Here is a 26,067-nt window from a genome sequence, read left to right as displayed (position 1 = left end):
GGTTGATCTGGCATAGCCGGGTCGAGGGGTGCGGACCAAGGTGGAGCTCTAAGGTCCATCGGGCACAATTCGTGTTCAATGAGCGCAGAAGGTTTGGGTCGCAAAGGAGAGGACGGAAACTAATCCAAAATTCTGGCCAAGAGAGGCGCGGTGGTACAATTCAAAATCGGTCAGTCCCATCCCACCCTGCGTCTTCAGGGAGTCTTGTATCGTAAACGCAAGTAACCCTTTTTCCAAATGAAGCGAATAACTATCGAACGTAAAGTGTTGAAAAAATGCTTCGGGGGGGAGGAGAGGGGGACAGGGAATGATGGGGATAGTTTTTAACAGTTTAGGGAGAGTTTCCATTTTTAAGGTATTCCTGAACTATGATATCGTACGGGAGCGGTAAGACTCCAAAGCCTGGCGCAAAGAACCAAGGAGAGGAGGATAGTTCAGCAGGAAAAGATCCGATGAATTGGAGTGGACTGCGGTTCCTAGGTAGGTAATATATTTAGATTGCCATTGAAAGGGAAAATTCTTTCTCAAGGGTGGGAGAGGGTAGGGTTAGGTTCAAGGCCGTTGATTTAGACATGTTGACCTTAAAATGACTGAACATACCAAATCTTTAAAATTCTGATAACAACGCCGGGATACTAATATGCAGAACGTGTGAGATATAAAAGCAACTTATCTGCGTGATGGAAGGAGGGAGTATGAATTCCATATACACTATATTGCCAAAAGTATTGGGACGCCTTTACACCCACATGAATTGTAATGGCATCCCAGTCTTAGTCCGTAGGGTTCAGTATTGGGTTGGCTCCGCCCTTTGCCGCTATAACAGCTTCAACTCTTCTGGGAAGGTGTCCACAAGGTTTAGGTGTGCCTATGGGAATGTTGGACCATTTGTGAGGTCAGGTACTGATGTTGGAGGAGAAGGCCGGGCTCGCAGTCTCCGCTCTAATTCATCCCAAAGGTGTTCTATGGGGTTGAGGTCAGGACTCTGTGCGGCCAGTCAGGTTCCTCCACCCCAAACTCCCCCATCCATGTCTTTATGGACCTTGCTTTGTGCACTGGTGCGCAGTCATGTTGGAACAGGAAGGGGCCGTCCCCAAACTGTTCCCACAAAGTTGGGAGCATGAAATTGTCCAAAATGTCTTGGTCTGCTGATGGCTTAAGAGTTCCCTTCACTGGAAATAAGGGGCCAAGCCCAGCCCCCGAAAAATAACCCCCCACCAAACTTTACACTTGGCACAATGCAGTCAGGCAAGTACCGTTCTCCTGGCAACCGCCAAACCCAGATAAGGGTTAAACAATAAACCAAAGAGAGGCAAGGCTTGCACAGATGATATCCAGATATTAAAGGGTTAAGACTTCTGCGGTGTTAGGACTTCTTGATGTTGCTGGAGTTCCTTTCTTGTTGTTTCAAAACAAGAGCCCCTCGAGCTGCCTTGGCAGCATCTTTTTGTCAGCCCTTTAGGGAGTGTCATGGAGCTGACCCCCTAGGGCAGGGCTGGAGAGGGAGAGTAAGAGGGACGAGCCTTTCCGATTTCTTCCTCTGCTCCTCCCAAACAGTTCAATTCATAACTTAACATGATAGCGGAGTATTTATTTTGAATAAGGTCCGGAAACCTGTAAATTATAATGCGTCATGATGTCAACGTTAGATTGAATCTAAACATGCCCCAAATATGCCGGATTGGGGGGGGGGCAGGAGGGTTAATATCACCTGTCCAGCCGTGGCCTACTGGAAACTATTCATTATTGGTATCGATGTTCTCCTTGTGACGAGACACGGCTATTTGTGCACTTAAAGGAGAACTATGAGGGGGGAGGGGCTTTTCACTCACCTCATAGTACTAGCCGACCTGTGACAATGAGACTGTCACAGGTCGGCTAAGTAGATCGGGAGGTGAGGGAACACATACCGGCGCTCGTTCACTTCTCGATCCTGTCACGGCTCTCTGCCGTGTCAGGGGAGTGGCTGGATTCCCCCCTCCGCCAGCGCTGACTGGCGGAACAGACGGGGGAGGGGCTGGATTCCCCGCTCCGATCTGCCAGCGCTGACTGGCGGAACAGACGGGGGAGGGGCGGGTACAGCTGGCTCTGCCTCTAGATAGGGAGAGCCAGCTGTCAGTCACGCAGCTGGGCGGATCCCGGCATAATTGTCGGGATCCGCTTCAGTTGCGGCGTCTCAGTATACCGCGAGCAGCAGCCCAGCGATATACTGAGCCTAGGGTGACGGGAGGACGCTAGTTTGTGTCCTCCCGTTACCATAAGGAGAACTATGGGGAAAAGCCTTAACCCCATAGTTCTCCTTTAATTTTACAATATCAATGTCCAAATCTAAATTATAAAATGGAGCCGATATTGCAACTCTTTACAGCAAAAATCTTATAATGGTGAAATTTCCCACCTCATGAAAGGTCCATCCTCACCTCCAATGTAAGGGACCCTTTTTTGCACTCATGAGGTGAGTGGTCCCCTCACTTACCACCAATGTATGACACTTCCTGCAGTCATCAATATACACATTTTTCAATAAAACACAAAAAATAATAGGCAGACCGAGTTCCAGTTATTTGCCTTTTTATTGCCGCCATTGTATGTTGTACATATTGGTACTGCGTCCATGTATTAGGATTGCCCTTTTGTTGCTCCATGTATTGTAATGATTGCCAATGTGTTACTCACCTTTGATTCCCACCTGCCTTCATAAGTGCCAGCCTGTTGCCCATGTATTGCCCTATATGCCCATGGTAATACATGGGCATATAGGGCAATACATGGGCAACAGGCTGTAAGTGTGGTAGCAGCTCAGCACTGTTTCTTTTGAGGACAGTATTGCCATATGTATTTCCTAACTGGCCTTTATCAAACCACACCCCTAAAATCTTCAATACAGATCGAGGAACCCCTAACACTCCCCCTTACACAAGGAATCTGAGGAAAGTGTGCTATTCATATTTCTCTCGAGTTCCCGGGTCTCCATTCCTGCTCCGCCCATTATATAGGATTCTCTGTCTGCCTGATTGGATTTTTTTTTTGTTCCATGCAGATTGTAAAAAGAGGAGTAGGGATACCCCGATGTGGGCAAAAAGTAAAGGATTTATACTATCACATCTTACTGGAGACTGCAAGGAATATAAGAAGGCAAAAGATGATTCAGCCAATCAGACTTCACCCATGACTGAAATATCAAGTTTGTTAGAACGGACCTCTCTATAAACTAATTTATATTCCTACAGATGTTCTACCGACTGGACACTTGCTTCATTAGATTATCATTTTGGTGTAAAATAATTCCAAAACTCAGGAAAGGGGATCATCCCGAGTGTGAATTTTCTGGTGTATAACCAGACTTCCTTTCCTAGAGAAGCACTTCCCGCACTCTGAACATGAAAAAGGCTTCTCACCCGTGTGAATATTCTGGTGTGCAAGAAGTGTACCTTGGCGGGTAAAACGCTTTCCACACTCTGAACAAGCAAAAGGACGCTCACCAGTGTGAATTCTCTGGTGTCTAATAAGTCCTCTTTTCTTAGTGAAACTTTTCCCGCACTCTAAACATGAAACAGGAGCCTTCCGAGTGTGGACTTCCTGGTGTCCAACCAGGCTTCCTTTCCTAGAGAAACATTTCCCACATTCTGAACAAGAAAAAGACTTTTCACCCTTGTGAATAATCTGGTGTGCAAGAAGTATACTTTGCTCAGTAAAACTCTTCCCACACTCCGAACAGGAAAAAGGACGCTCACCAGTGTGAATTTTCTGGTGTCTAATAAGTCCTCTTTGCTTAGTGAAACGTTTCCCGCACTCTGAACAGGAAATAAGGCCTTTCTGAGTGTGAAGTTTCTGGTGTTCAATCAGGCTTCCTTTCCGAGAGAAGGATTTGCTGCACACTGAGCATGAAAAAGAATTTTCACCTCTGTGAGTATTTTGGTGTTTACGTAGTATACTTGGCTGAGTAAAACTTTTCCCGCACACTGAACAAGAAAAAGGACGCTCATCTGTGTGAATTCTCTGGTGTAACATAAGATTTCTTTCTTCAATGAAAGCTTTCCCGCACTCTGAGCAAACATAAGGACGCTCATCAGTGTGAAGTCTCTGGTGTACAATAAGTTTTGCTTTACGGCAGAAACCTTTCCCACACTCTGAACAGGAAAAAGGACGTTCACTCTTGTGAACTCTCTGGCGTTTTAGAACTTCTCCATTCTGAATGAAACATTTTTCATTCTCTGGAGAAAAATAGGGACTCCCAGCTGATTTGGTTTTATCGATTCTAACAAGTACTAGGTTTCCACAAACCAAACCTGACAGTGAACTCTCTCCTGTGTGACCTCCATAACTTAATGTTTCCTCGGAATTTAATGGATCTATTGTTCTTTCCGCACTGTGAGATCTCAGATGGATATCTGGAGTAACAGTCTGTGATTGGTCAGAAGATTTCTCAGGATTAGAGGGATCCATTGATGTCTCTGAATGGGAAGGTCTGTGATGTCTATTATGAGTAATGGGATTCACTCCTGGAGAATGTTCTGTAATGTCATCATCTCCTTCATAACAGTCTGTAGATAGAATAAGACGTCTCTCCGTAATATTCCAGACATGTCTTCCATCTGTTGGGAAGAAAGTTATAAATAAATGTTATAAATATCCCTCATGTCTTCCATTCAGTCATAGTTATTGGTCTACAATGTAACCATATCTCAGAGCTCATGGTAATGGAGATGGACCTTCATATGGTGTACAGTATCTCCTCCTCATTTGTTGGGGACATGACGTTATATTGAGGAATGGAGATGGACCTTCATATGGTGTACAGTATCTCCTCCTCATTTGTTGGGGACATGACGTTATATTGAGGAATGGAGATGGACCTTCATATGGTGTACAGTATCTCCTCCTCATTTGTTGGGGGCATGACGTTATATTGAGGAATGGAGATGGACCTTCATGTGGTGTACAGGATCTCCTCCTCATTTGTTGGGGACATGACGTTATATTGAGGAATGGAGATGGACCTTCATATGGTGTACAGTATCTCCTCCTCATTTGTTGGTCACATGAAGTATATTGAGGAATGGAGATGGACCTTCATATGGTGTACAGTATCTCCTCCTCATTTGTTGGTCACATGACGTTATATTGAGGAATGGAGATGGACCTTCATGTGGTGTACAGTATCTCCTCCTCATTTGTTGGTCACATGACGTTATATTGAGGAATGGAGATGGACCTTCACATGGTGTACAGTATCTTCTCCTCATTTGTTGGTCACATGACGTTATATTGAGGAATGGAGATGGTTCTTCCATATGGTGTACCTATACAGTATATGAGGGTACATAGATGACGTTCCTTCTGTTAGCGGTTGGGATCTCTTAATCTTTCCTGTACCAATGGTCAGCACAAAGTTTGCATAACTAGAGGGAAAAAAATAACAAACATGGGGAGGATTCTTTGTCGTGGTGAAATTGATTCTTTTACTGTAATTTTTGTAATGACATAATATATGACTGCAAATTTGATTGGATGGGTTTATAAACACAAAATATATGACGGGCTCCTAAAATTTGTGGGGGAATACAGAGTAGAGGGTTGTTCTCAGGTGTTATCCGATTGTCCTCTGGAATTAGGAAAGATATTTTTTTCTATCCTTGTTGGAGCTAATGAGGACAAGGTTTAGATCTTCATCTGGGTCACCTGTGTGAGCTATGGATATTTTCAGTTCAGTGAACTTGATTGACAATTGTCTTCTGTTAACCCGTGACATGATATATATATATATATACACAAATACACACACTTTATACTCATAGAAGTGAAATGAAAATGTCAACTATTTCTATATTTAGTGTTTATGACTTACTTGTGTCCATATGTAGAGAAGATTTCATCATCATCTCCCCCTCCTCCATAGACTGCTGAGCTCCACTCACCAACGTCTCTTCTTCTTCCTCTTTAACCTCAACTTTCATGTCTTTCAGTTCTTCACCCTAAACCCCCGAAGATGATAGAAAATAACGAGAGATTACATAGAAGAACGCTTTCTCATATTTTAGACTGCATTTTAGGTCTACAAGCTCAGTTCCATCTACCTGATCATGGTGGGGGACGGTGAGGTCTTCCTGTGTGGAATCCCGGGAATACAGAGGACGGGGACATCTCTCTGGTGGGTTCCTCTTACTGGATCCATCTGTAGGAAACACACACACTGACTGAATACATTGTTTCTATGTGTGTATCAGATGATGGGGGATCTAGGTGGACCCTCCGTACTGCTCTCTCCTCTTACCCGGTGATGTGAGGGGCGGCTCATTCTCCATCACGACGTCCTTGTAGAGATCCCGGTGTCCTTCTAGATACTCCCACTCCTCCATGGAGAAATAGACAGAGACATCCTGACACCTTATAGGAACCTGACACACACAATGATACAGTCACCATCCATACACATCCCTTGTCTGTTCCTGGATCATGTCCCAGAATTCCCGGCACCGCTCACCTCTCCCATCAGCAGATCAGTGATCTTCTTGGTGACTTCTAGGATCTTCTTGGCTCTGTTCACGTCTGTTGTCCGGCAGTGATGCGGAGGCTCTGTGATGGGTGATGTCCTGTGAAGACCTCTGCCGGGTGTTATTGGCTCACCTGATATTTTCTTCACAAATTTATAATCCTGAGTAAAGAAAGATAGAAACGATCACTGGAGACTTCCCAGGAACCTCTCTAGACAGGTCTGTATTTTTATAAAAAGATACATCTTATGTCATAGAACCTTCCAGAATCCTCCTCACCTCTCCGGTCAGCAGGTAGATGATCTCCAGGGTGAGGTCTAATATCCTCTCAGTCATGTGATTGCGCTTGTTCTCCATTCTTACTGATGTGGTCACCGGACTCTCCTCTCTATAGATGGATAGTAACATGAGAATGATCTGGACTGAATGATGTCAGCACAGAGTTCCTCCAGAGTTCTCACACCTCAGACAGCTTCTTTTACTAATATTATATATACCAGGGATCCCAACCTGAAAAAAGTAATTTCAAGGTGGTGCCTTCTGCCTCCCTCCCCCTCCGCGGGGGTCCCGATATCAGAATAATAAAAACAAAACAGAGAGCAGGGAAAAGTTTACTTTGCTAGATAGAGCACAGTAAATCTTTCCCGGAGAAAGTGTTTCTCTCCCGGGCGGCCGGGAGCCATAATCTAATAGCGGGAGACTCCCGGAACATCCGGGAGAGTTGGGATGTCTGATATATATATTAAATAAATATTTATGTGAGTAGGAGGAGATAAAAGAGAATATGTGAAGAAGACGGACATTTCGGAGGGTTTCTGGGTGTAAACATAAAATAATATCTTCTTACCTCCTCTGCTGCCACTTCCAGCAATGTCCCCTCTACTTCCTCTCGACTCACCTTTAACCCGGAACTTCCTTTTCATACCCTTACATCACTTCCTGTCTATGCCTTCCATGCACTCTAAACAAGATCACCACCTTGTGAAAATCTTAGAAACTGCCCCTCACATTGATTTCACATTTTGCTCGCTGCCTCGTTTCTAAAATCACGTTGAACACTTCATCCAACCCATCCAGATTATTCATCATTTGGACCCCCTTACTACCTCTTTTGCTGCACCTCAGCATCAGAGTACCACCTTTTGCAGATACAACAGGCAACCACATTATTATACAACATAAAGCAAATGCCGTGGCAGTAGGGTTGCCACCTTTTTATTCAGCGAAACCCGAACACTACGGGTGACGTACGGAAATTTTTTGGGGGGAATGAGTCGCGGCTTATTCATATGTAAATATCACAGTTAGGACTATTTTCAGTGGGGGGACAGCAGCCCCCATCTTAATTTTGGTTGCCCCCGTCTGACTGACATCATGTGTCCGAGTGAAACCCAGACACAGCATTCAAAACCCGGACTGTCCGGGTGAATCCCGGACAGGTGGCAACTCTGTATGGCAGATATCTAAGGATAAAGGTGTCTTATGGAAGTGCAGCCACCTCAGAGACAAGTACTATGTTACCTGTTGTGTAGGTGACCCGCCAAACCATATTCATTTTTTTATGGGGTTTAATATTTCCTGCACAATGTTTTCTGACCTGTTTAGCTAACTGTAGGGTACCCACTTCCCACCAATATAAGAATAAATATTTCCCCTGGTGGGGGGTGCTCCTCTCCCACAATCCACACTACATTCTCTGACAGCTCTTCTCCCTCCATCCACACTACATTCCCTGACAGCTCTCCTCCACCATCCACACTACATTCTCTGACAGCTCTCCTCCCACCACCCACACTACATTCTCTGACAGCTCTCCTCCCACCATCCACACTACATTCTCTGACAGCTCTCCTCCACCATCCACACTACATTCTCTGACAGCTCTCCTCTACCATCCACACTACCTTCTCTGACAGCTCTCCTCTACCATCCACACTACATTCTCCTCCTCCATCCACACTACATTCTCTGACAGCTCTCCTCCCACCATCCACACTACATTCTCTGACAGCTCTCCTCTACCATCCACACTACATTCTCTGACAGCTCTCCTCCACCATCCACACTACATTCTCTGACAGCTCTCCTCCCAACATCCATACTGCATTCTGTGACATCTCTCCCCCACCACCCACACTACATTCTCTGACAGCTCTCCTCCACCATCTACACTACATTCTCTGACATCTCCTCCCTCCATCCACACTACATTCTCTGACAGCTCTCCCCTCATTGTGTTCAGTAGCTTCACTTGCAGGTTCTTCCCAATGTCCTTGTTACAGTAAAAACCTTAAAAGCGTGAATATCACCCCTTATGGAAGGACAATCCTCGCCACTCACCTCCATTGTGAGGGACCCCTTTGCACTTATGAAGTAAGACGTCCCTTCACTTACCACCAATGAGTCCAAATCCTGACTGTATATTTTTTACAATGACACTTTCTGTAGTCATCAATAAACACATTTTTCTGTAGAACACAAAAAATAATAGGCAGACCGAGCTTCAGTTATTTTTTCTGAACTTTTTATTGCCGTCATTGTATGTTTGCAGCCCCCGTATTGGCACAGTGCCCATGTATTATCAGGATTGCACGTTTTGTTGCCCTATGTATTGTAATGATTGCCAACGCGTTACCCCCCTTTTATTCTCACCTGCTGTCATAACTGCCAGCCTGTTGTCCATGTATTGCCCTATTGGCCCATGCATTACTACAGTATAGTGCTATATTGCCGTCTTTGTAAGTGTGGGACCAGCTCAGCACTGTTTCTTTTGAGGACAGTAACCTATTGGCCTTCAACTATTAAACCATACCCCTAAAATATTTAACACTGTTGAGGAACCCCCAAACCTCGCCCTTACATCTGAGGAATGTGTGGCATTCGTATACATCTTGAGTTCCCGGGTCTACATTTCTGCTCCTCCCATTATATGAGGTCCTCTGTCTGCCTGATTTTACATTCTCCACATAATAAACAAACTTCAAAGAGGAGTAGGGACACCACCATGTGGGCAAAAAGGAAAGGATTTGTAGTATCTTACTACTGGAGACTGCAAGGAATATAAAAAGGTTACAAATGATTCAGCCCATCAGACGTCACCTATAACTGAAATATCACATTTCCTAGAACGGGCCCCTCTATAAACGCATTTTTATGCATACAGCTGCTCTACCAACTAAACACTTGCCTTATTAGATCATCTTTTCCATGTAAAAAAAGCCCCAAAACTTATAAAAATGGTCTGCCCCGAGCATGAATTTTCTGGTGTATAACCAGACTTCCTTTCCTAGAGAAACTTTTCCCGCACTCTGAACATGAAAAAGACTTTTCGCCTGTGTGAATAATCTGGTGTCTAAGAAGTATACTGTGCTGAGTAAAACTTTTCCCGCACTCTGAACAGGAAAAAGGACGGTCACCAGTGTGAATTTTAAAGTGTCTAGTAAGTCCAAGTTTGTTAGTGAACGTTTTTCCGCACTCTAAACATGGAATAAGGCCATTCCGAGTGTGAACTTTCTGATGTTCAACCAGGCTTCCTTTCCTAGAGAAGCATTTGCCGCACAGTGAACATGAAAAAGAATTTTCGCCTGTGTGAATATGTTGGTGTCGATGAAGTACAATTTGCTGAGTAAAACTTTTCCCACACTCTGAACAAGAAAATGGACGCTCGCCAGTGTGAATTCTCTGGTGTAAAATAAGGTTTCTTTTCTCAATGAAAGTTTTTCCGCACTCTGAGCAAACATAAGGACGTTCATCAGAGTGAATTCTCTGGTGTACAGTAAGTTTTGCTTTACAGCTGAAACCTTTCCCACACTCTGAACAGGTAAAAGGACGTTCACTCTTTTGAATTCTCTGGTGTTTTAGAACTTCTCCATTCTGAATGAAACATTTCTCATTCCCTGTAGAAAAAGAGGGACTCCCAGCTGATTTACTTTTCTCAATTCTAAGAAGTGCTAGGTTTCCACAAACCAACTTTGACAGTGAACTCTCTCCTGTGTGACCTCCATAACTTAATGTTTCCTCGGAATTTAATGGATCTATTAATCTCTCTGCACTGTGAGATCTCAGATGGATATCTGGAGTAACAGTCTGTGATTGGTCAGAAGATTCCTCAGGATTAGAGGGATCCATTGATGTCTCTGAATGGGAAGGTCTGTGATGTCTCTTATGAGTAATGGGATTCCCTCCTGGAGAATGTTGAGTGATGTCATCATCTCCTTCATAACAGTCTGTAGATAAAATAAGACGTCTCTCTGTAATATTCCAGACATGTCTTCCATCTGTTGGGAAGAAATTTTTAAACAAATGTTATAAATATCCCTCATGTCTTCCATTCAGTCATAGTTATTGGTCTACAACATAACAAAATCTAAGAACTCAGACATGGGATTGTTTACAAATTACATTATTTCCTCCTCATTTGTTGGGGACATGACGTTATATTGGGGAATGGAGATGGACCTTCATATGGTGTACAGTATCTCCTCCTCATTTGTTGGTCACAGGACGTTATATTGAGGAATGGAGATGGACCTTCATATGGTGTACAGTATCTCCTCCTCATTTGTTGGTCACAGGACGTTATATTGAGGAATGGAGATGGACCTTCATATGGTGTACAGTATCTCCTCCTCATTTGTTGGTCACAGGACGTTATATTGAGGAATGGAGATGGACCTTCATATGGTGTACAGTATCTCCTCCTCATTTGTTGGTCACAGGACGTTATATTGAGGAATGGAGATGGACCTTCATATGGTGTACAGTATCTCCTCCTCATTTGTTGGTCACAGGACGTTATATTGAGGAATGGAGATGGACCTTCATATGGTGTACAGTATCTCCTCCTCATTTGTTGGTCACAGGACGTTATATTGAGGAATGGAGATGGACCTTCATATGGTGTACAGTATCTCCTCCTCATTTGTTGGTCACAGGACGTTATATTGAGGAATGGAGATGGACCTTCATATGGTGTACAGTATCTCCTCCTCATTTGTTGGTCACAGGACGTTATATTGAGGAATGGAGATGGACCTTCATATGGTGTACAGTATCTCCTCCTCATTTGTTGGTCACAGGACGTTATATTGAGGAATGGAGATGGACCTTCATATGGTGTACAGTATCTCCTCCTCATTTGTTGGTCACAGGACGTTATATTGAGGAATGGAGATGGACCTTCATATGGTGTACAGTATCTCCTCCTCATTTGTTGGTCACATGATGTTAGATTGAGAAATGGAGATGGACCTTCATATGGTGTACAGTATCTCCTCCTCATTTGTTGGGGACATGACGTTATATTGAGGAATGGAGATGGACCTTCATATGGTGTACAGTATCTCCTCCTCATTTGTTGGTCACATGATGTTAGATTGAGAAATGGAGATGGACCTTCATATGGTGTACAGTGTCTCCTCCTCATTTGTTGGGGACATGACGTTATATTGAGGAATGGAGATGGACCTTCATATGGTGTACAGTATCTCCTCCTCATTTGTTGGTCACATGACGTTATATTGAGGAATGGAGATGGACCTTCATATGGTGTACAGTGTCTCCTCCTCATTTGTTGGGGACATGACGTTATATTGAGGAATGGAGATGGACCTTCATATGGTGTACAGTATCTCCTCCTCATTTGTTGGTCACATGACGTTATATTGAGGAATGGAGATGGACCTTCATATGGTGTACAGTGTCTCCTCCTCATTTGTTGGGGACATGACGTTATATTGAGGAATGGAGATGGACCTTCATATGGTGTACAGTATCTCCTCCTCATTTGTTGGTCACATGACGTTATATTGAGGAATGGAGATGGACCTTCATATGGTGTACAGTATCTCCTCCTCATTTGTTGGTCACATGATGTTATATTGAGGAATGGAGATGGACCTTCATGTGGTGTACAGTATCTCCTCCTCATTTGTTGTGGACATGACGTTATATTGAGGAATGGAGATGGACCTTCATATGGTTCTTTCTCCAGCCAGAAGCTCAATAATCTTGTTGGTGACATTTACACTCTTCCTGCCACTGTTTATCAGGCGGGGAGTTACTTTGAATAGTGGCGTCTTCTTAGGAACATGATGATGCATTTATGAAATGAGATGGAACTTTAATATGGTGTATGATATCTACACCTAATTTTTCTGGGAACGTTGGATGGTGGTGTTGGTACATAGATGATGTTCTTTCTATTAGCAGTTAGGATCTCTTAATCTTTTCTGTACCAATGGTCAGCACAAAGTTTGCATCCTTATCTTGATCACCTGTGAGTTATGGATTTGTTCAGTGCAGGTAACTTGATGGACAATTGTCTTCTGTTAACCCGTAACATGATATAAATACACAATAGACTTTATACTCATAGAAGTGAAATAAAAACGTGACCTGTTTCTGTTTTTAGTGTTTATGACTTACTTGTGTCCATAGGTAGAGAAGATTCCTCCTGGTTACTCTTCATATTCATCTCCCCCTCCTCCATAGACTGCTGAGCTCCACTCACCAACGTCTCTTCTTCTTCCTCTTTAACCTCAACTTTGATGTCTTTCAGTTCTTCATCCTAAATACCAAAGATGATAGAAAATAACATCTTGAAAAGGTACTGCAAATAACGAGAAATTACATAGAAGAAAGTTTTCTCATAGTTTAGAATACATTTTTAGGTATACACTCCCAGTACCACCGACCTGATCATGGTGAGGGATGGTGAGATCTTCCTTGGTGGAATCCCGGGAATACAGAGGACGGGGACATCTCTCTGGTGGGTTCCTCTTACTGGATCCATCTGTAGGAAACACACACACTGACTGAATACATTGTTTCTATGTGTGTATCAGATGATGGGGGATCTAGGCGGAGCCTCCGTACTGCTCTCTCCTCTTACCCGGTGATGTGAGGGGCGGCTCATTCTCCATCACGACATCCTTGTAGAGATCCCGGTGTCCTTCTAGATACTCCCACTCCTCCATGGAGAAATAGACAGAGACATCCTGACACCTTATAGGAACCTGACACACACAATGATACAGTCACCATCCAGACACATCCCTCGTCTGTTCCTGGATCATGTCCCAGAATTCCCGGCACCGCTCACCTCCTTTGTCAGAAGCTCAATCATCTTCTTGGTGACTTCTAGGATCTTCTTGGCTCTGTTCTCCTCTGTGGTCAGGCAGTGAGGTTGAAGCTCTGTGATGGGTGATGTCCCATGAAGACATCTGCTGGGTGTTAATGGCTCACCTGATATTTTCTTCACTACTTTATAATCCTGAGTAAAGACAGAAAGTAACAATTATCACTACTGACTTCCCAGAATCCTTCTCACCTCTTCTGTCAGGTCTGTGTTTTAATAAAGATATACATCTTATGTCATAGAACCTTCCCAGAATCCTCCTCACCTCTCCGGTCAGCAGGTAGATGATCTCCAGGGTGAGGTCTAGTATACTCTCAGCCACGTGGGTTTGGTCTTTGTCCATCTTCATGGATGTCATCAGATCTACATAAGATGCTCCTCTCTGTAGAGAAATGATAATTAGAAATTGATCTGGACTGTCCCTGGATGAATATATATATATTCATAAAATAAATTACAGGGTATAAATAAAAAATAATATCTTCTTACCTCCTCTGCTGCCAGTTCCAGCAATGTCTCCTCTCTACTTCCTCCCAGTTTCCCTCTCACCCGTGACCCGGAACTTCCTTTTTATACCCCTACATCACTTCCTGTCTATGCGTTCCAAGCACTCTAAGCAAGATCACCACCTTGTGAAGATTGAAGAAACTGCCCCTTACATTGATTTAACATTTTGCTCGCTGCCTCGTTCTAAAATTACATTGAACACTTCATCCAACCCATCCAGATTATTCATTATTATTATTATACAGGATTTATAGAGCGCCAACAGTTTGCACAGCGCTTTACAATATAAGGAAGACATTACAATCACAATACATCTCTCCTCCCCACTCCGATCCGCCAGCGCTGACTGGCGGAACGGACGGGGAGGGGGCGGGTACAGCTGGCTCTGCCTTTAGATAGGCAGAGCCAGCTGTCAGTCACGCAGCTGGGCGGATCACGGCACAATTGTCGGGATCCGCTTCAGCTGCGACGCCTCAGTATACCGCGAGCAGCTGCTCGCGGTATACTGCGGCGTCTCAGTATACCGCGAGCTACGGTTCGCGGTATACTGAGCCTAGGGTGAGGGAGGACGCTAGTTTGTCTCCTCCCGTTACCCGAAGAAGAACTATGGGGAAAAGACTTAACCCCATAGTTCTCCTTTAATATTTCGAATTTGATCCTTTGAGCTATTGGAAGCCAGTGGCGGGATTGGCAGAGGGGGGTTGCAGACACTTAGCGGTTGGTTAGGTGAATGAGTCTGGCAGCAGCTTTCATGATAGACTGAAGGGGGGAGGAGCCTGTGTAGAGGTCGCCCAATGAGGAGGGAGCTGCAATAGTCAAGACGAGATATAACAAGGGATTGGATGAGTAGCTTTGCGGTTTCAATGGTGAGGAAGGGGCGTATTTTGGAGATGTTACGAGGGTGAAGGCGGCAGGATTTGGGTAGTGATTGGATGTGGGGAAGAAAGGTGAGGTCCGAGTCAAGGATGACACCTAGGACCTTGGCATGGGGGGAGGGCTGGATAGTTGTGTTAACAATCTCAAGGGAAAAGTTGGGGGAAGGTGCACGGGCAGGAGGAAATATCAAGAGCTCAGTTTTTGAAAGGTTGAGTTTTAAGAAGTGTTGCGACATCCAGATAGATATGTCAGTTAGTAGATTAGTGACACGCAAGGACACTGAGGGGGAGAGTTGCGGAGTAGAGAGATAGATTTGAGTGTCATCGGCATAGAGATGGTATTGGAAGCCATGTGAGGTTATTAACTGACCAAGGGAGGAGGTGTAGCTAGAGAAGAGAAGGGGTCCAAGGACAGAGCCTTGGGGGACCCCTACAGAAAGAGGAAGAGGAGGAGTTAGATTTGTAGGTGACACTAAAGGAGCACTTAGATAGATAGGAGGAGAACCACGAGAGAGCAGAGTCTTGTAGGCCAAGCGGGTGGAGTTTTTTTGAGGAACAGAGGGTGGCCAACAGTGTCAAAAGCAGCAGAAAGGTCTAATAGCAAGAGTAGGGAATAGCGGGGGGTCAGAGTAAGGAGTACTGGCTATTGTTTTTAGCTGTTAGTAAGTCATTAGTGAGTTTTAGGAGGGCGGAGTCTCAGCAGAGTGTAGGGGGCAAAAGCCAGACTGTAAGGGGTCGAGTGGGTTATTATCAGTGAGGTGGCGACTTCTAGGAGTTTAGAGGTGAATGGGAGTAAGGAGATTGGTCTGAGATTGTTGAGGTTGGTAGGGTCCATGGAGGGTTTTTGGGGTATTGGGGTGACCAGGGCATGCTTCAGAGGGGTGGGAAAGATTCCAGTAGAGAGTGAGAGATTGAAAATCTAGGAAAGTGTAGGATAGAGCAAGAGGGTGACCGGAGTAGTGGTGAGGGAACAGGGTCCAGGGGGCAGGTGGTGAGCAGGGTGTCAGAGAGAAGCTTCGTAACCTCCTCTGTGGTGATCGGGTCAAAATAGGAGAGTAACAAGTGTGAGGGAGGGTCTGGTACATTAATAGGGGAAGTTGATTGGACAGTGGCGATCTGATCCCGAATTGTATCTATTGTGTCTTTGAAATGAGTGTCAATGTCCTGGGCAGTGAGTGAGTTAGTGGGTGGTGGCGGAGGTGGGGGACATAGTAGACAGTTAAAGGTAGAAAAGAGATGACGAGGTCTGGATGATAGCGTGTTAATGAGAGTGACGAAATAAGTCTGTTTGGCAGCGCGGTCAGAATGTTTATACGGATAAAATAAACAGTTTTCTATTGATGAAAACAAGCCGGGAGCTTTAATTAAGGAGATTCCCAACTTATTTCCACAAATCAACAAAACTAACTCGAGTTCGTTTATTTGCGCTAAACCCGAAGACAAAAGGAGTAAAATAATGTGCAAAAATATATCTATTTATTAACTAAAAATCAGTGCAGAATAATCAAAATATAACTGGTGACAAACACAGAATATGGATCAACATTTCACTAATACTGATAATGTGAAAAATACAACCACAGGATATTATTTCCAAAAATATCACTGTAACAAAACTCAGTAACTTCTGGAATGTCACTAGTAGCTGATCATTGGCTCATCAGAATGTGAAAACAAAATGTGCAGATTTTGACACGTGACCTCTCGCAGCCAACAGATATTCACAAACTCAACGTGTACTGCGCATGGACAAACTATTTAGACCATGCACAGAACTGGCGATAAGCAAAAAATATATTTAAAGGAGAACTATGGGGTCAGGGCTTTTCCCCATAGTTGTCCTCAGGGTCACGGGGAGGACATAAACTAGCGTCCTCCATGGCCAGTCCTGATCTTGTGTTTGTTGTCGGGGACCCCGACACAATTTACAACCTGGGAATGTATGTGGTAAGGCTCTTAAAATTTGCTGATATTGGAGTCTTTCTCCATGAATCATGAACTTGCATTCACCTCATAACAGACAGACAAAGATTGGCTTCCACGATGCCCATGTCACAATATGTATGGGCCTTATAGCAGGGGTAGCAAACCTCCGGCCCTCCAGCTGTGGTGAAACTACAAAACCCACGATGCATCTCTCTTCGGGAGTCATGTCTGTGGCTGTGATAATCTTGCAATGCCTCATGGGATTTGTAGTTCCACCGCAGCTGGAGGGCCGGAGGTTTGCTACCCCTGCCTTATAGTCTATTTCTTTTTAGCTTCAATAGTTCTGACAAACCCTGGTAACGATCGCTCTGTCTGGTGGCCCAAAATTGTTGTCCCGTGAGCTGGTGAATCTCTGTGCAGAGAGAGGCTGAGAGTGGTATCCCAACGTCCTTGTGACGCAACATTCAGTTCAGAACTGCGCATAGTCACGTGTGATTGACGTACAGAGGGCCAGGCGTACGTCACACTCTTTACTTCCTCACAACTTGGAACTTCCTCCTTACATGCGATACCTCTTCCTGTCTGCATGTGACACCATTTCCTGCCTTTGAGCTCTGCGGTCACTGCACATACGCGCCCTACCCCATGCGACCACGTGACTTATTTCGGTGGTAAGAGGGTTGAAAAATCATTATCTGTCTTCACTAGACCGGGAAATAGAGATTAACAATCCCACCACTGCCAATTGTCACGGACGTCAGGCCGGGGAGGGGCACCAAGGTGGTATAGGGATGCGAGAAGGGTCGAATGATGCGCGGGCTATTGTCGCTCATTCTTGGAGATCTTCCAGCACACCCCAGCACCACCCTTAGCATATACACTGCTGGGGAAGCACTACTACAAACCCATGTTTGATTTATTTAACATTCTCTAGCTAACAAGTTTATGTAAATTGTATTAGCTTCTCAACTTCATTCAGTACAAGAAATTAGTTGCCTCAGGATGAATGCACCAAATTGAATGAATGCACCAAATTATAATGTACAAACATTACTGTATACAGATATCTGACATTTTGATAATGTTATAGAGGGATTTCTTATATACACCGGACTCCTTTATTTCATATCGGTCACGCCCCTTCCTAGTAAATGTACACATTAGACATGACTGTAATTCCTTCTTGTATGGTGACTCTATTCCATGTATCATCTATCTTCATCAAAAGAGAAACTTCCTCTTCTCACCGGAGATTCTGCCACATTTCCTGTAAGTGATCAGTACATAGAGTAGAGCCCAGATCTGAGCGATCAGCCATGACCAGCCACTCACAGCACAGATTCACACTACATTCTCTGACAGCTCTCCTCCACCATCTAAACTACATTCTCCGACAGCTCTCCTCCACCATCCACACTACATTCTCTGACAGCTCTCCTCCACCATCTACACTACATTCTCTGACAGCTCTCCTCCACCATCTACACTACATTCTCTGACAGCTCTCCTCCACCATCTACACTACATTCTCTGACAGCTCTCCTCCACCATCTACACTACATTCTCTGACAGCTCTCCTCCACCATCTACACTACATTCTCTGACAGCTCTCCTCCACCATCTACACTACATTCTCTGACAGCTCTCCTCCACCATCTACACTACATTCTCTGACAGCTCTCCTCCACCATCTACACTACATTCTCTGACAGCTCTCCTCCACCATCTACACTACATTCTCTGACAGCTCTCCTCCACCATCTACACTACATTCTCTGACAGCTCTCCTCCACCATCTACACTACATTCTCTGACAGCTCTCCTCCACCATCTACACTACATTCTCTGACAGCTCTCCTCCACCATCTACACTACATTCTCTGACAGCTCTCCTCCACCATCTACACTACATTCTCTGACAGCTCTCCTCCACCATCTACACTACATTCTCTGACAGCTCTCCTCCACCATCTACACTACATTCTCTGACAGCTCTCCTCCACCATCTACACTACATTCTCTGACAGCTCTCCTCCACCATCTACACTACATTCTCTGACAGCTCTCCTCCACCATCTACACTACATTCTCTGACAGCTCTCCTCCACCATCTACACTACATTCTCTGACAGCTCTCCTCCACCATCTACACTACATTCTCTGACAGCTCTCCTCCACCATCTACACTACATTCTCTGACAGCTCTCCTCCACCATCTACACTACATTCTCTGACAGCTCTCCTCCACCATCTACACTACATTCTCTGACAGCTCTCCTCCACCATCTACACTACATTCTCTGACAGCTCTCCTCCACCATCTACACTACATTCTCTGACAGCTCTCCTCCACCATCTACACTACATTCTCTGACAGCTCTCCTCCACCATCTACACTACATTCTCTGACAGCTCTCCTCCACCATCTACACTACATTCTCTGACAGCTCTCCTCCACCATCTACACTACATTCTCTGACAGCTCTCCTCCACCATCTACACTACATTCTCTGACAGCTCTCCTCCACCATCTACACTACATTCTCTGACAGCTCTCCTCCACCATCTACACTACATTCTCTGACAGCTCTCCTCCACCATCTACACTACATTCTCTGACAGCTCTCCTCCACCATCTACACTACATTCTCTGACAGCTCTCCTCCACCATCTACACTACATTCTCTGACAGCTCTCCTCCACCATCTACACTACATTCTCTGACAGCTCTCCTCCACCATCTACACTACATTCTCTGACAGCTCTCCTCCACCATCTACACTACATTCTCTGACAGCTCTCCTCCACCATCTACACTACATTCTCTGACAGCTCTCCTCCACCATCTACACTACATTCTCTGACAGCTCTCCTCCACCATCTACACTACATTCTCTGACAGCTCTCCTCCACCATCTACACTACATTCTCTGACAGCTCTCCTCCACCATCTACACTACATTCTCTGACAGCTCTCCTCCACCATCTACACTACATTCTCTGACAGCTCTCCTCCACCATCTACACTACATTCTCTGACAGCTCTCCTCCACCATCTACACTACATTCTCTGACAGCTCTCCTCCACCATCTACACTACATTCTCTGACAGCTCTCCTCCACCATCTACACTACATTCTCTGACAGCTCTCCTCCACCATCTACACTACATTCTCTGACAGCTCTCCTCCACCATCTACACTACATTCTCTGACAGCTCTCCTCCACCATCTACACTACATTCTCTGACAGCTCTCCTCCACCATCTACACTACATTCTCTGACAGCTCTCCTCCACCATCTACACTACATTCTCTGACAGCTCTCCTCCACCATCTACACTACATTCTCTGACAGCTCTCCTCCACCATCTACACTACATTCTCTGACAGCTCTCCTCCACCATCTACACTACATTCTCTGACAGCTCTCCTCCACCATCTACACTACATTCTCTGACAGCTCTCCTCCACCATCTACACTACATTCTCTGACAGCTCTCCTCCACCATCTACACTACATTCTCTGACAGCTCTCCTCCACCATCTACACTACATTCTCTGACAGCTCTCCTCCACCATCTACACTACATTCTCTGACAGCTCTCCTCCACCATCTACACTACATTCTCTGACAGCTCTCCTCCACCATCTACACTACATTCTCTGACAGCTCTCCTCCACCATCTACACTACATTCTCTGACAGCTCTCCTCCACCATCTACACTACATTCTCTGACAGCTCTCCTCCACCATCTACACTACATTCTCTGACAGCTCTCCTCCACCATCTACACTACATTCTCTGACAGCTCTCCTCCACCATCTACACTACATTCTCTGACAGCTCTCCTCCACCATCTACACTACATTCTCTGACAGCTCTCCTCCACCATCTACACTACATTCTCTGACAGCTCTCCTCCACCATCTACACTACATTCTCTGACAGCTCTCCTCCCCCATCCACACTACATTCTCTGACAGCTCTCCCCACCATCCACATTACATTCTCTGACAGCTCTCCCCTCACCAACCAGTAACAGAAAGAGATTGGTCGCAAGCAGCGTTCTGTGCGCTGACCAAGAAAGAGTTAAATCAGACAGTTATTTGGAAAAATAGTAAATTTTATTTCGAAACGTAAGAAAGAGTAACATCTCTTCCGAAAATAGACATAACACACTTTAAAATCGACAACGCTGTCTTGCGTAAACACACATACACATATTTTATGGGTGGTCCTTATTTCACCTTCTAAAGTGGATATGTTGCTAACAGGACACAGACAGAAAAGCCTCTCATGCGGGATAAGATTTAATTCTCTTTGGTATAGTATGGTGAATGCTGGCAGTAAGGATTTGGTCTCAGCTATGAGTTATTTTTAAAGTTATCCAGTAGATGGAGTTTAGGGGATCATCCCTTTCTATGAGGACAAGAGGTATTCACATGAGTAATAGCCACATCTCGGTTTTCCTTTTATAATAGCTGTATCTCGGTTAGCGGTTAGTGTATTTGCATTGCCGCTGAAGTCTATAGTTATAGCAGATGGAATACTTTTAGTATATTATCTTGGAAATCGAGTATATTGGTAGATTAATGACAAGATCTCATTTGCAGGTAAATCTTCACCATATTAGCATTTGATTATGTTATAACCAGGTGATCCATTAACCATAAATTCATTGTGGGATACAGAGGGGAGACAAATTGAGGGCTATATAAAAAACTCACGGTCTTCCCGAGTTGGTAGTCGGAGGTGCCGTTTTTTTAGAAGTTGCAGCTGTTTCCCATTTAAACCTGCTTTGGCGTCCGGATTTTTTCATCCAGTATAGTTTTTGGTCCGTGGGTTCTGCTGTAGGTACTAACCGGTTTTCCCCTTCACTATGATGATGTTAGAGGCAAAAGAAGTTCTGGTGGGTCATGTTGAGTCACCAACCACACTACATTCTGATTCTTTGGCTAAAGCCATTCAATCAAAATATCTGAATTGGAGGCGGGGTCATAATACAAGATTTGTCATATCTCCAAGTTGTAGCCTACAGGAATTTCTTTAACCCCACAAATGATGGAATCCCTTCTCATCTCTTTTGCATCTAGCTGGGCATCCAAATCCTTGCCTTACCTAAGTGTCTCTGTAACTCCCTCTTACCACAATCTGTATCTGGCAAAATATATGTCGCTTTTTCAGCACCTTTATTTGCTCCTCTCTTCTTGGGAAGAATTTGGGAAAATTGTTTTAGTTAGCATGACAGCAGGGGTAAAAATTTGTTGCACAAATTTTACCCGAGTCCTTCTGGTCTGCATTCTGTCGAACATTCAAGGTGACCTTAGCCTCCCACTCTTTCACAATTACTATCATGCAGCGCAGCTTGCCCAAATATCTCTTTGATACCCTGCTCAGTGGATGCCCCTCTGGGTACCTGTTCAGGCATATTTGTGTTCCCCAATTTAGATCAATAGCCTTCTATGGGTGTCACCGAAACATCACGCCTCTGTCACCTGTCAAGTTACTAGACTCTTCGGCCTCTCCAATCTAAGCATTGAAAGTGTGATCTCTATAACTTACAGTTGTGGCGAGATAGCGACAACCAACAATCTTAGCTGCATTGGCAGACAGTGACTCCATCCAGAAGACACCTTGAAGATCTCTAAGAAGTATAAACCAAAACTGTGAGGATCTTACAACAGTGAACATCGGAGAGGTCAGAAGATCATAATGTGATCCACTCAACGAAATGACACGGGGCTGAGATGCAAACTGGACCAGAATGAGGAAGGGAGGAGCTATCTATACAGAGGAACACTGAGCTATGGGGAGCGGAGGAGAGGAACACCGGGGACAGATGAAACACATACAATATTAAGACCCATCACAATGCATGCGACACATGACAATGACAATGATTGACTGATTGATTTGTCGATTTCGTCCCTCTGTTACAACCCCAATAAACACACAGACTGCGCGACATGGATTTTAATGGCCACAGCAGCCCTTTTATTAAACAAACCAACTATAACAATAACCAAAAGTAATAAACAAAATAATATACAAATAGATACTCTAAACAACTGTTGACCTGAGAAGGGGGTCTTTGGGTGCCCAACAGCCCAAATAAGGCCTCTCCTAAAAAACTGCTCCCATGTCCTCAGCCGCACCAGGACCAGCTCGAGGACAAATACTACTCCCACGTTCTAAGGGGCCAGGCCCGCCCCCTACAAATCCTAACACCAACAGGGGGAAGCACCTATACTAGCCAATGGCCCCCCATTTGTGTAACTGTCTCTGAATTTTTTTAGACCCCCCAAAGACCCCCTAACCCGCCAAGCTGCCGGGACAGAAAACGAACCCTGCAACCAGCAGAACCACGCAATTCAGGGAGGGACAACCTGCTTCCTCCATCGATTTTCCAGAAAGAACACCCCTCAGCCCTTGCAGTTCCTACCCATGCAGCTCCTCCCGGGCAGCTGACCCCAACGACAAATCAGGTCAGAACAGCTTTTCACATTTTATTTTGAACCACTTCTCCCGGGACTATTCCACCCGTCATGTAGCTCCTCCGCTCAGTCTCTATCTTTAAAATGATTACCATCGAGGTAAGGAGAATCCTTCTTCCTGATGACCACCCTTTTTCTTTTATACCCTACAGTTGTTCTATGGACTATCTTACAATTGTTCTATGCACTAAACAGTTCCACCTGTGAAAAGTAATCGTACATTTGTCATAAGAACCAGCTGGCGCTGTCTATTTAAACTCCTTTTCCCGCAGTCAGTGAGGACGCTCCGCAGTATGTTTCTCTGTGGAAGATTTGCTGTAGTCTGAACAAGAATAAGGTTGCTCACCTGAATGACTTCTCTGGTGTCTAACAAGGGATCCTTTATGAATGAATGATTTCCCGCACTCTGAACATGAATAAGGACGTTCACCCATGTGACTTCTCTGGTGTCTAACAAGGTCTCCTTTCCGAGTGAAAGATTTCCCGCACTGTGAACACGAATAAGGACGCTCACCTGTGTGACTTCTCTGGTGTATAACAAGGGCTTCTTTCTTAATGAATGATTTCCCGCACTCTGAACATGAATAAAGATGCTCACCCGTGTGAATTCTCTGGTGTATAACAAGGTCTCCTTTATAAATGAATGATTTCCCGCACTCTGAACATGAATAAGGTCGCTCACCTGAATGACTTCTCTGGTGTACAACAAGGGTTCCTTTATGAGTGAATGATTTCCCGCACTCTGAACATGAATAAAGATGCTCACCCGTGTGACTTCTCTGGTGTATAACAAGGGTTCCTTTCCGAGTGAAAGATTTCCCGCACTCTGAACATGAATAAGGACGCTCACCCGTGTGAATTCTCTGGTGTATAACAAAGGCTCCTTTCTGAGTGAATGATTTCCCGCACTCTGAACATGAATAAAGATGCTCACCTGTGTGAATTCTCTGGTGTATAACAAGGTCTCCTTTATGAATGAATGATTTCCCGCACTCTGAACATGAATAAAGACGCTCACCCATGTGACTTCTCTGGTGTATAACAAGGGTTCCTTTCCTAGTGAATGATTTCTCGCACTCTGAACATGAATAAGGACGCTCACCCGTGTGATTTCTCTGGTGTATAACAAGATCTCTTTTATGAATGAATGATTTCCCGCACTCTGGACATGAAGATGTTCGTACACCAGTGCTTTCTGAACTTGAATGAACTTGAGAATGCTCACCTGTGTGAATTCTCTGGTGTATAACAAGGGTTCTTTTCTTAGTGAATGATTTCCCGCACTCTGAACATGAATAGGGACGCTCACCTGTGTGAATTCTGGTGTGTTTATTAAGGGCTCCTTTGTCGGTGAATGATTTCCCGCACGCTAAACATAAATAAGGACGCTCACCTGTGTGAATTCTCTGGTGTGTAACAAGGTGATCTTTATAAGTGAATGATTTCCCGCAGTCTGAACATGAATATGGACGTTCACCCGTGTGAATTCTGTTGTGTCTATGAAGGGCTCTTTTATCAGTGAAAGATTTCCCGCACTCTGAACATAAATAAGGACGCTCACCTGTGTGAATTCTCTGGTGTATAACAAGGGTTCTTTTGTGAGTGAAAGATTTCCCGCACTCTGAACATGAAATAGGGAGCTCACCTGTGTGAATTCTCTGGTGTATAACAAAGTTTTCTTTGCGAATGAAACATTTTCCACACTCTGGACATGAATAGGGTCGCTCATCCATGTTCATACTCTGGTGTCTAAGAAGGTTTTTGTTTTCAATTAAAGATTTCCCACACACTGCATGTGAGAAAAGATTTTCACCTATGTGATCTCCTTCATGGGGTGAAGAAGATTCCTTGGGATTAGATGGATCTCTTGCACTGTGAGATCTTAGATGGTCATTTCCAGTCATAGTATGTGAATGATCAGAAGATTCACCCTGATCAGAGGGATTCATTGATGTCTCCGAACAGTGAGGTCTGTGATGTATATTTTGTGTGTTTGGATTCACTCCTGGAGAATCCTGTGTGATGACATTATCTTCTGAGTGCCAATAAGCAGCCAATACAAGATGTCTCTTCGAGGTATTCCTGATATCACATCCATCTGCTAGAGAGAAATTATTACACACGTCAGTAATCAGAGTCATGTATGTTGGTCTAGAAGTCATCACAGAGCTCTGGCATGGAATTGGGTACAACGTTACGACATGTAAAAACAAATGAGATAAAACACCCAAAACAACTCTGACACACTGGGCAAAATAGTTTTTGGGAATTGATCACGGCTATGGAGAATAAGAGAGATGGACCTTCATATGGTGTACAGTATCTTCTCCTCATTTGTTGGGGGCATGATGTTATATTGAGGAATGGAGATGGACCTTCATATGGTGTACAGTATCTCCTCCTCATTTGTTGGTGACATGACGTTATATTGAGGAATGGAGATGGACCTTCATATGGTGTACAGTATCTCCTCCTCATTTGTTGGTCACATGACGTTATATTGAGGAATGGAGATGGACCTTCATATGGTGTACAGTATCTCCTCCTCATTTGTTGGTCACATGACGTTATATTGAGGAATGGAGATGGACCTTCATATGGTGTACAGTATCTCCTCCTCATTTGTTGG

The 26,067-nt window shown here is 44.4% G+C and overlaps 1 protein-coding gene and 1 pseudogene across 1 annotated transcript in view; both read right to left on the bottom strand.

Moving 5' to 3' along the window:
- The window catches only part of LOC108802515, an 8,227-nt pseudogene extending 3,781 nt beyond the window's left edge, over window positions 1–4,446 (bottom strand).
- A 19,387-nt stretch (window positions 4,447–23,833) lies between these two features.
- LOC108802514 (zinc finger protein 585A-like) overlaps window positions 23,834–26,067 on the bottom strand; it is a gene marked incomplete at its 3' end in the record, with an annotated part of 58,584 nt that continues 56,350 nt past the window's right edge. The window contains exons 8-9 of the mRNA XM_018574378.1: window positions 24,664–25,162; window positions 23,834–24,372 (exon numbers count right to left, since the gene is read on the bottom strand). Coding sequence (XP_018429880.1) covers window positions 23,834–24,372; window positions 24,664–25,162 — 1,038 coding nt within the window. The remainder of the gene's footprint in view (window positions 24,373–24,663; window positions 25,163–26,067) is intronic.

Source organism: Nanorana parkeri, unplaced genomic scaffold (genome assembly GCF_000935625.1).
Source record: "Nanorana parkeri isolate BGI_ZX_2015 unplaced genomic scaffold, ASM93562v1 scaffold2911, whole genome shotgun sequence".
In the NCBI taxonomy this organism is placed as follows: Eukaryota; Metazoa; Chordata; class Amphibia; order Anura; family Dicroglossidae; genus Nanorana; species Nanorana parkeri.
The sequence above is the reverse complement of the archived record's forward strand: the minus strand, read 5'-3'. Positions and strand labels throughout refer to the sequence as shown.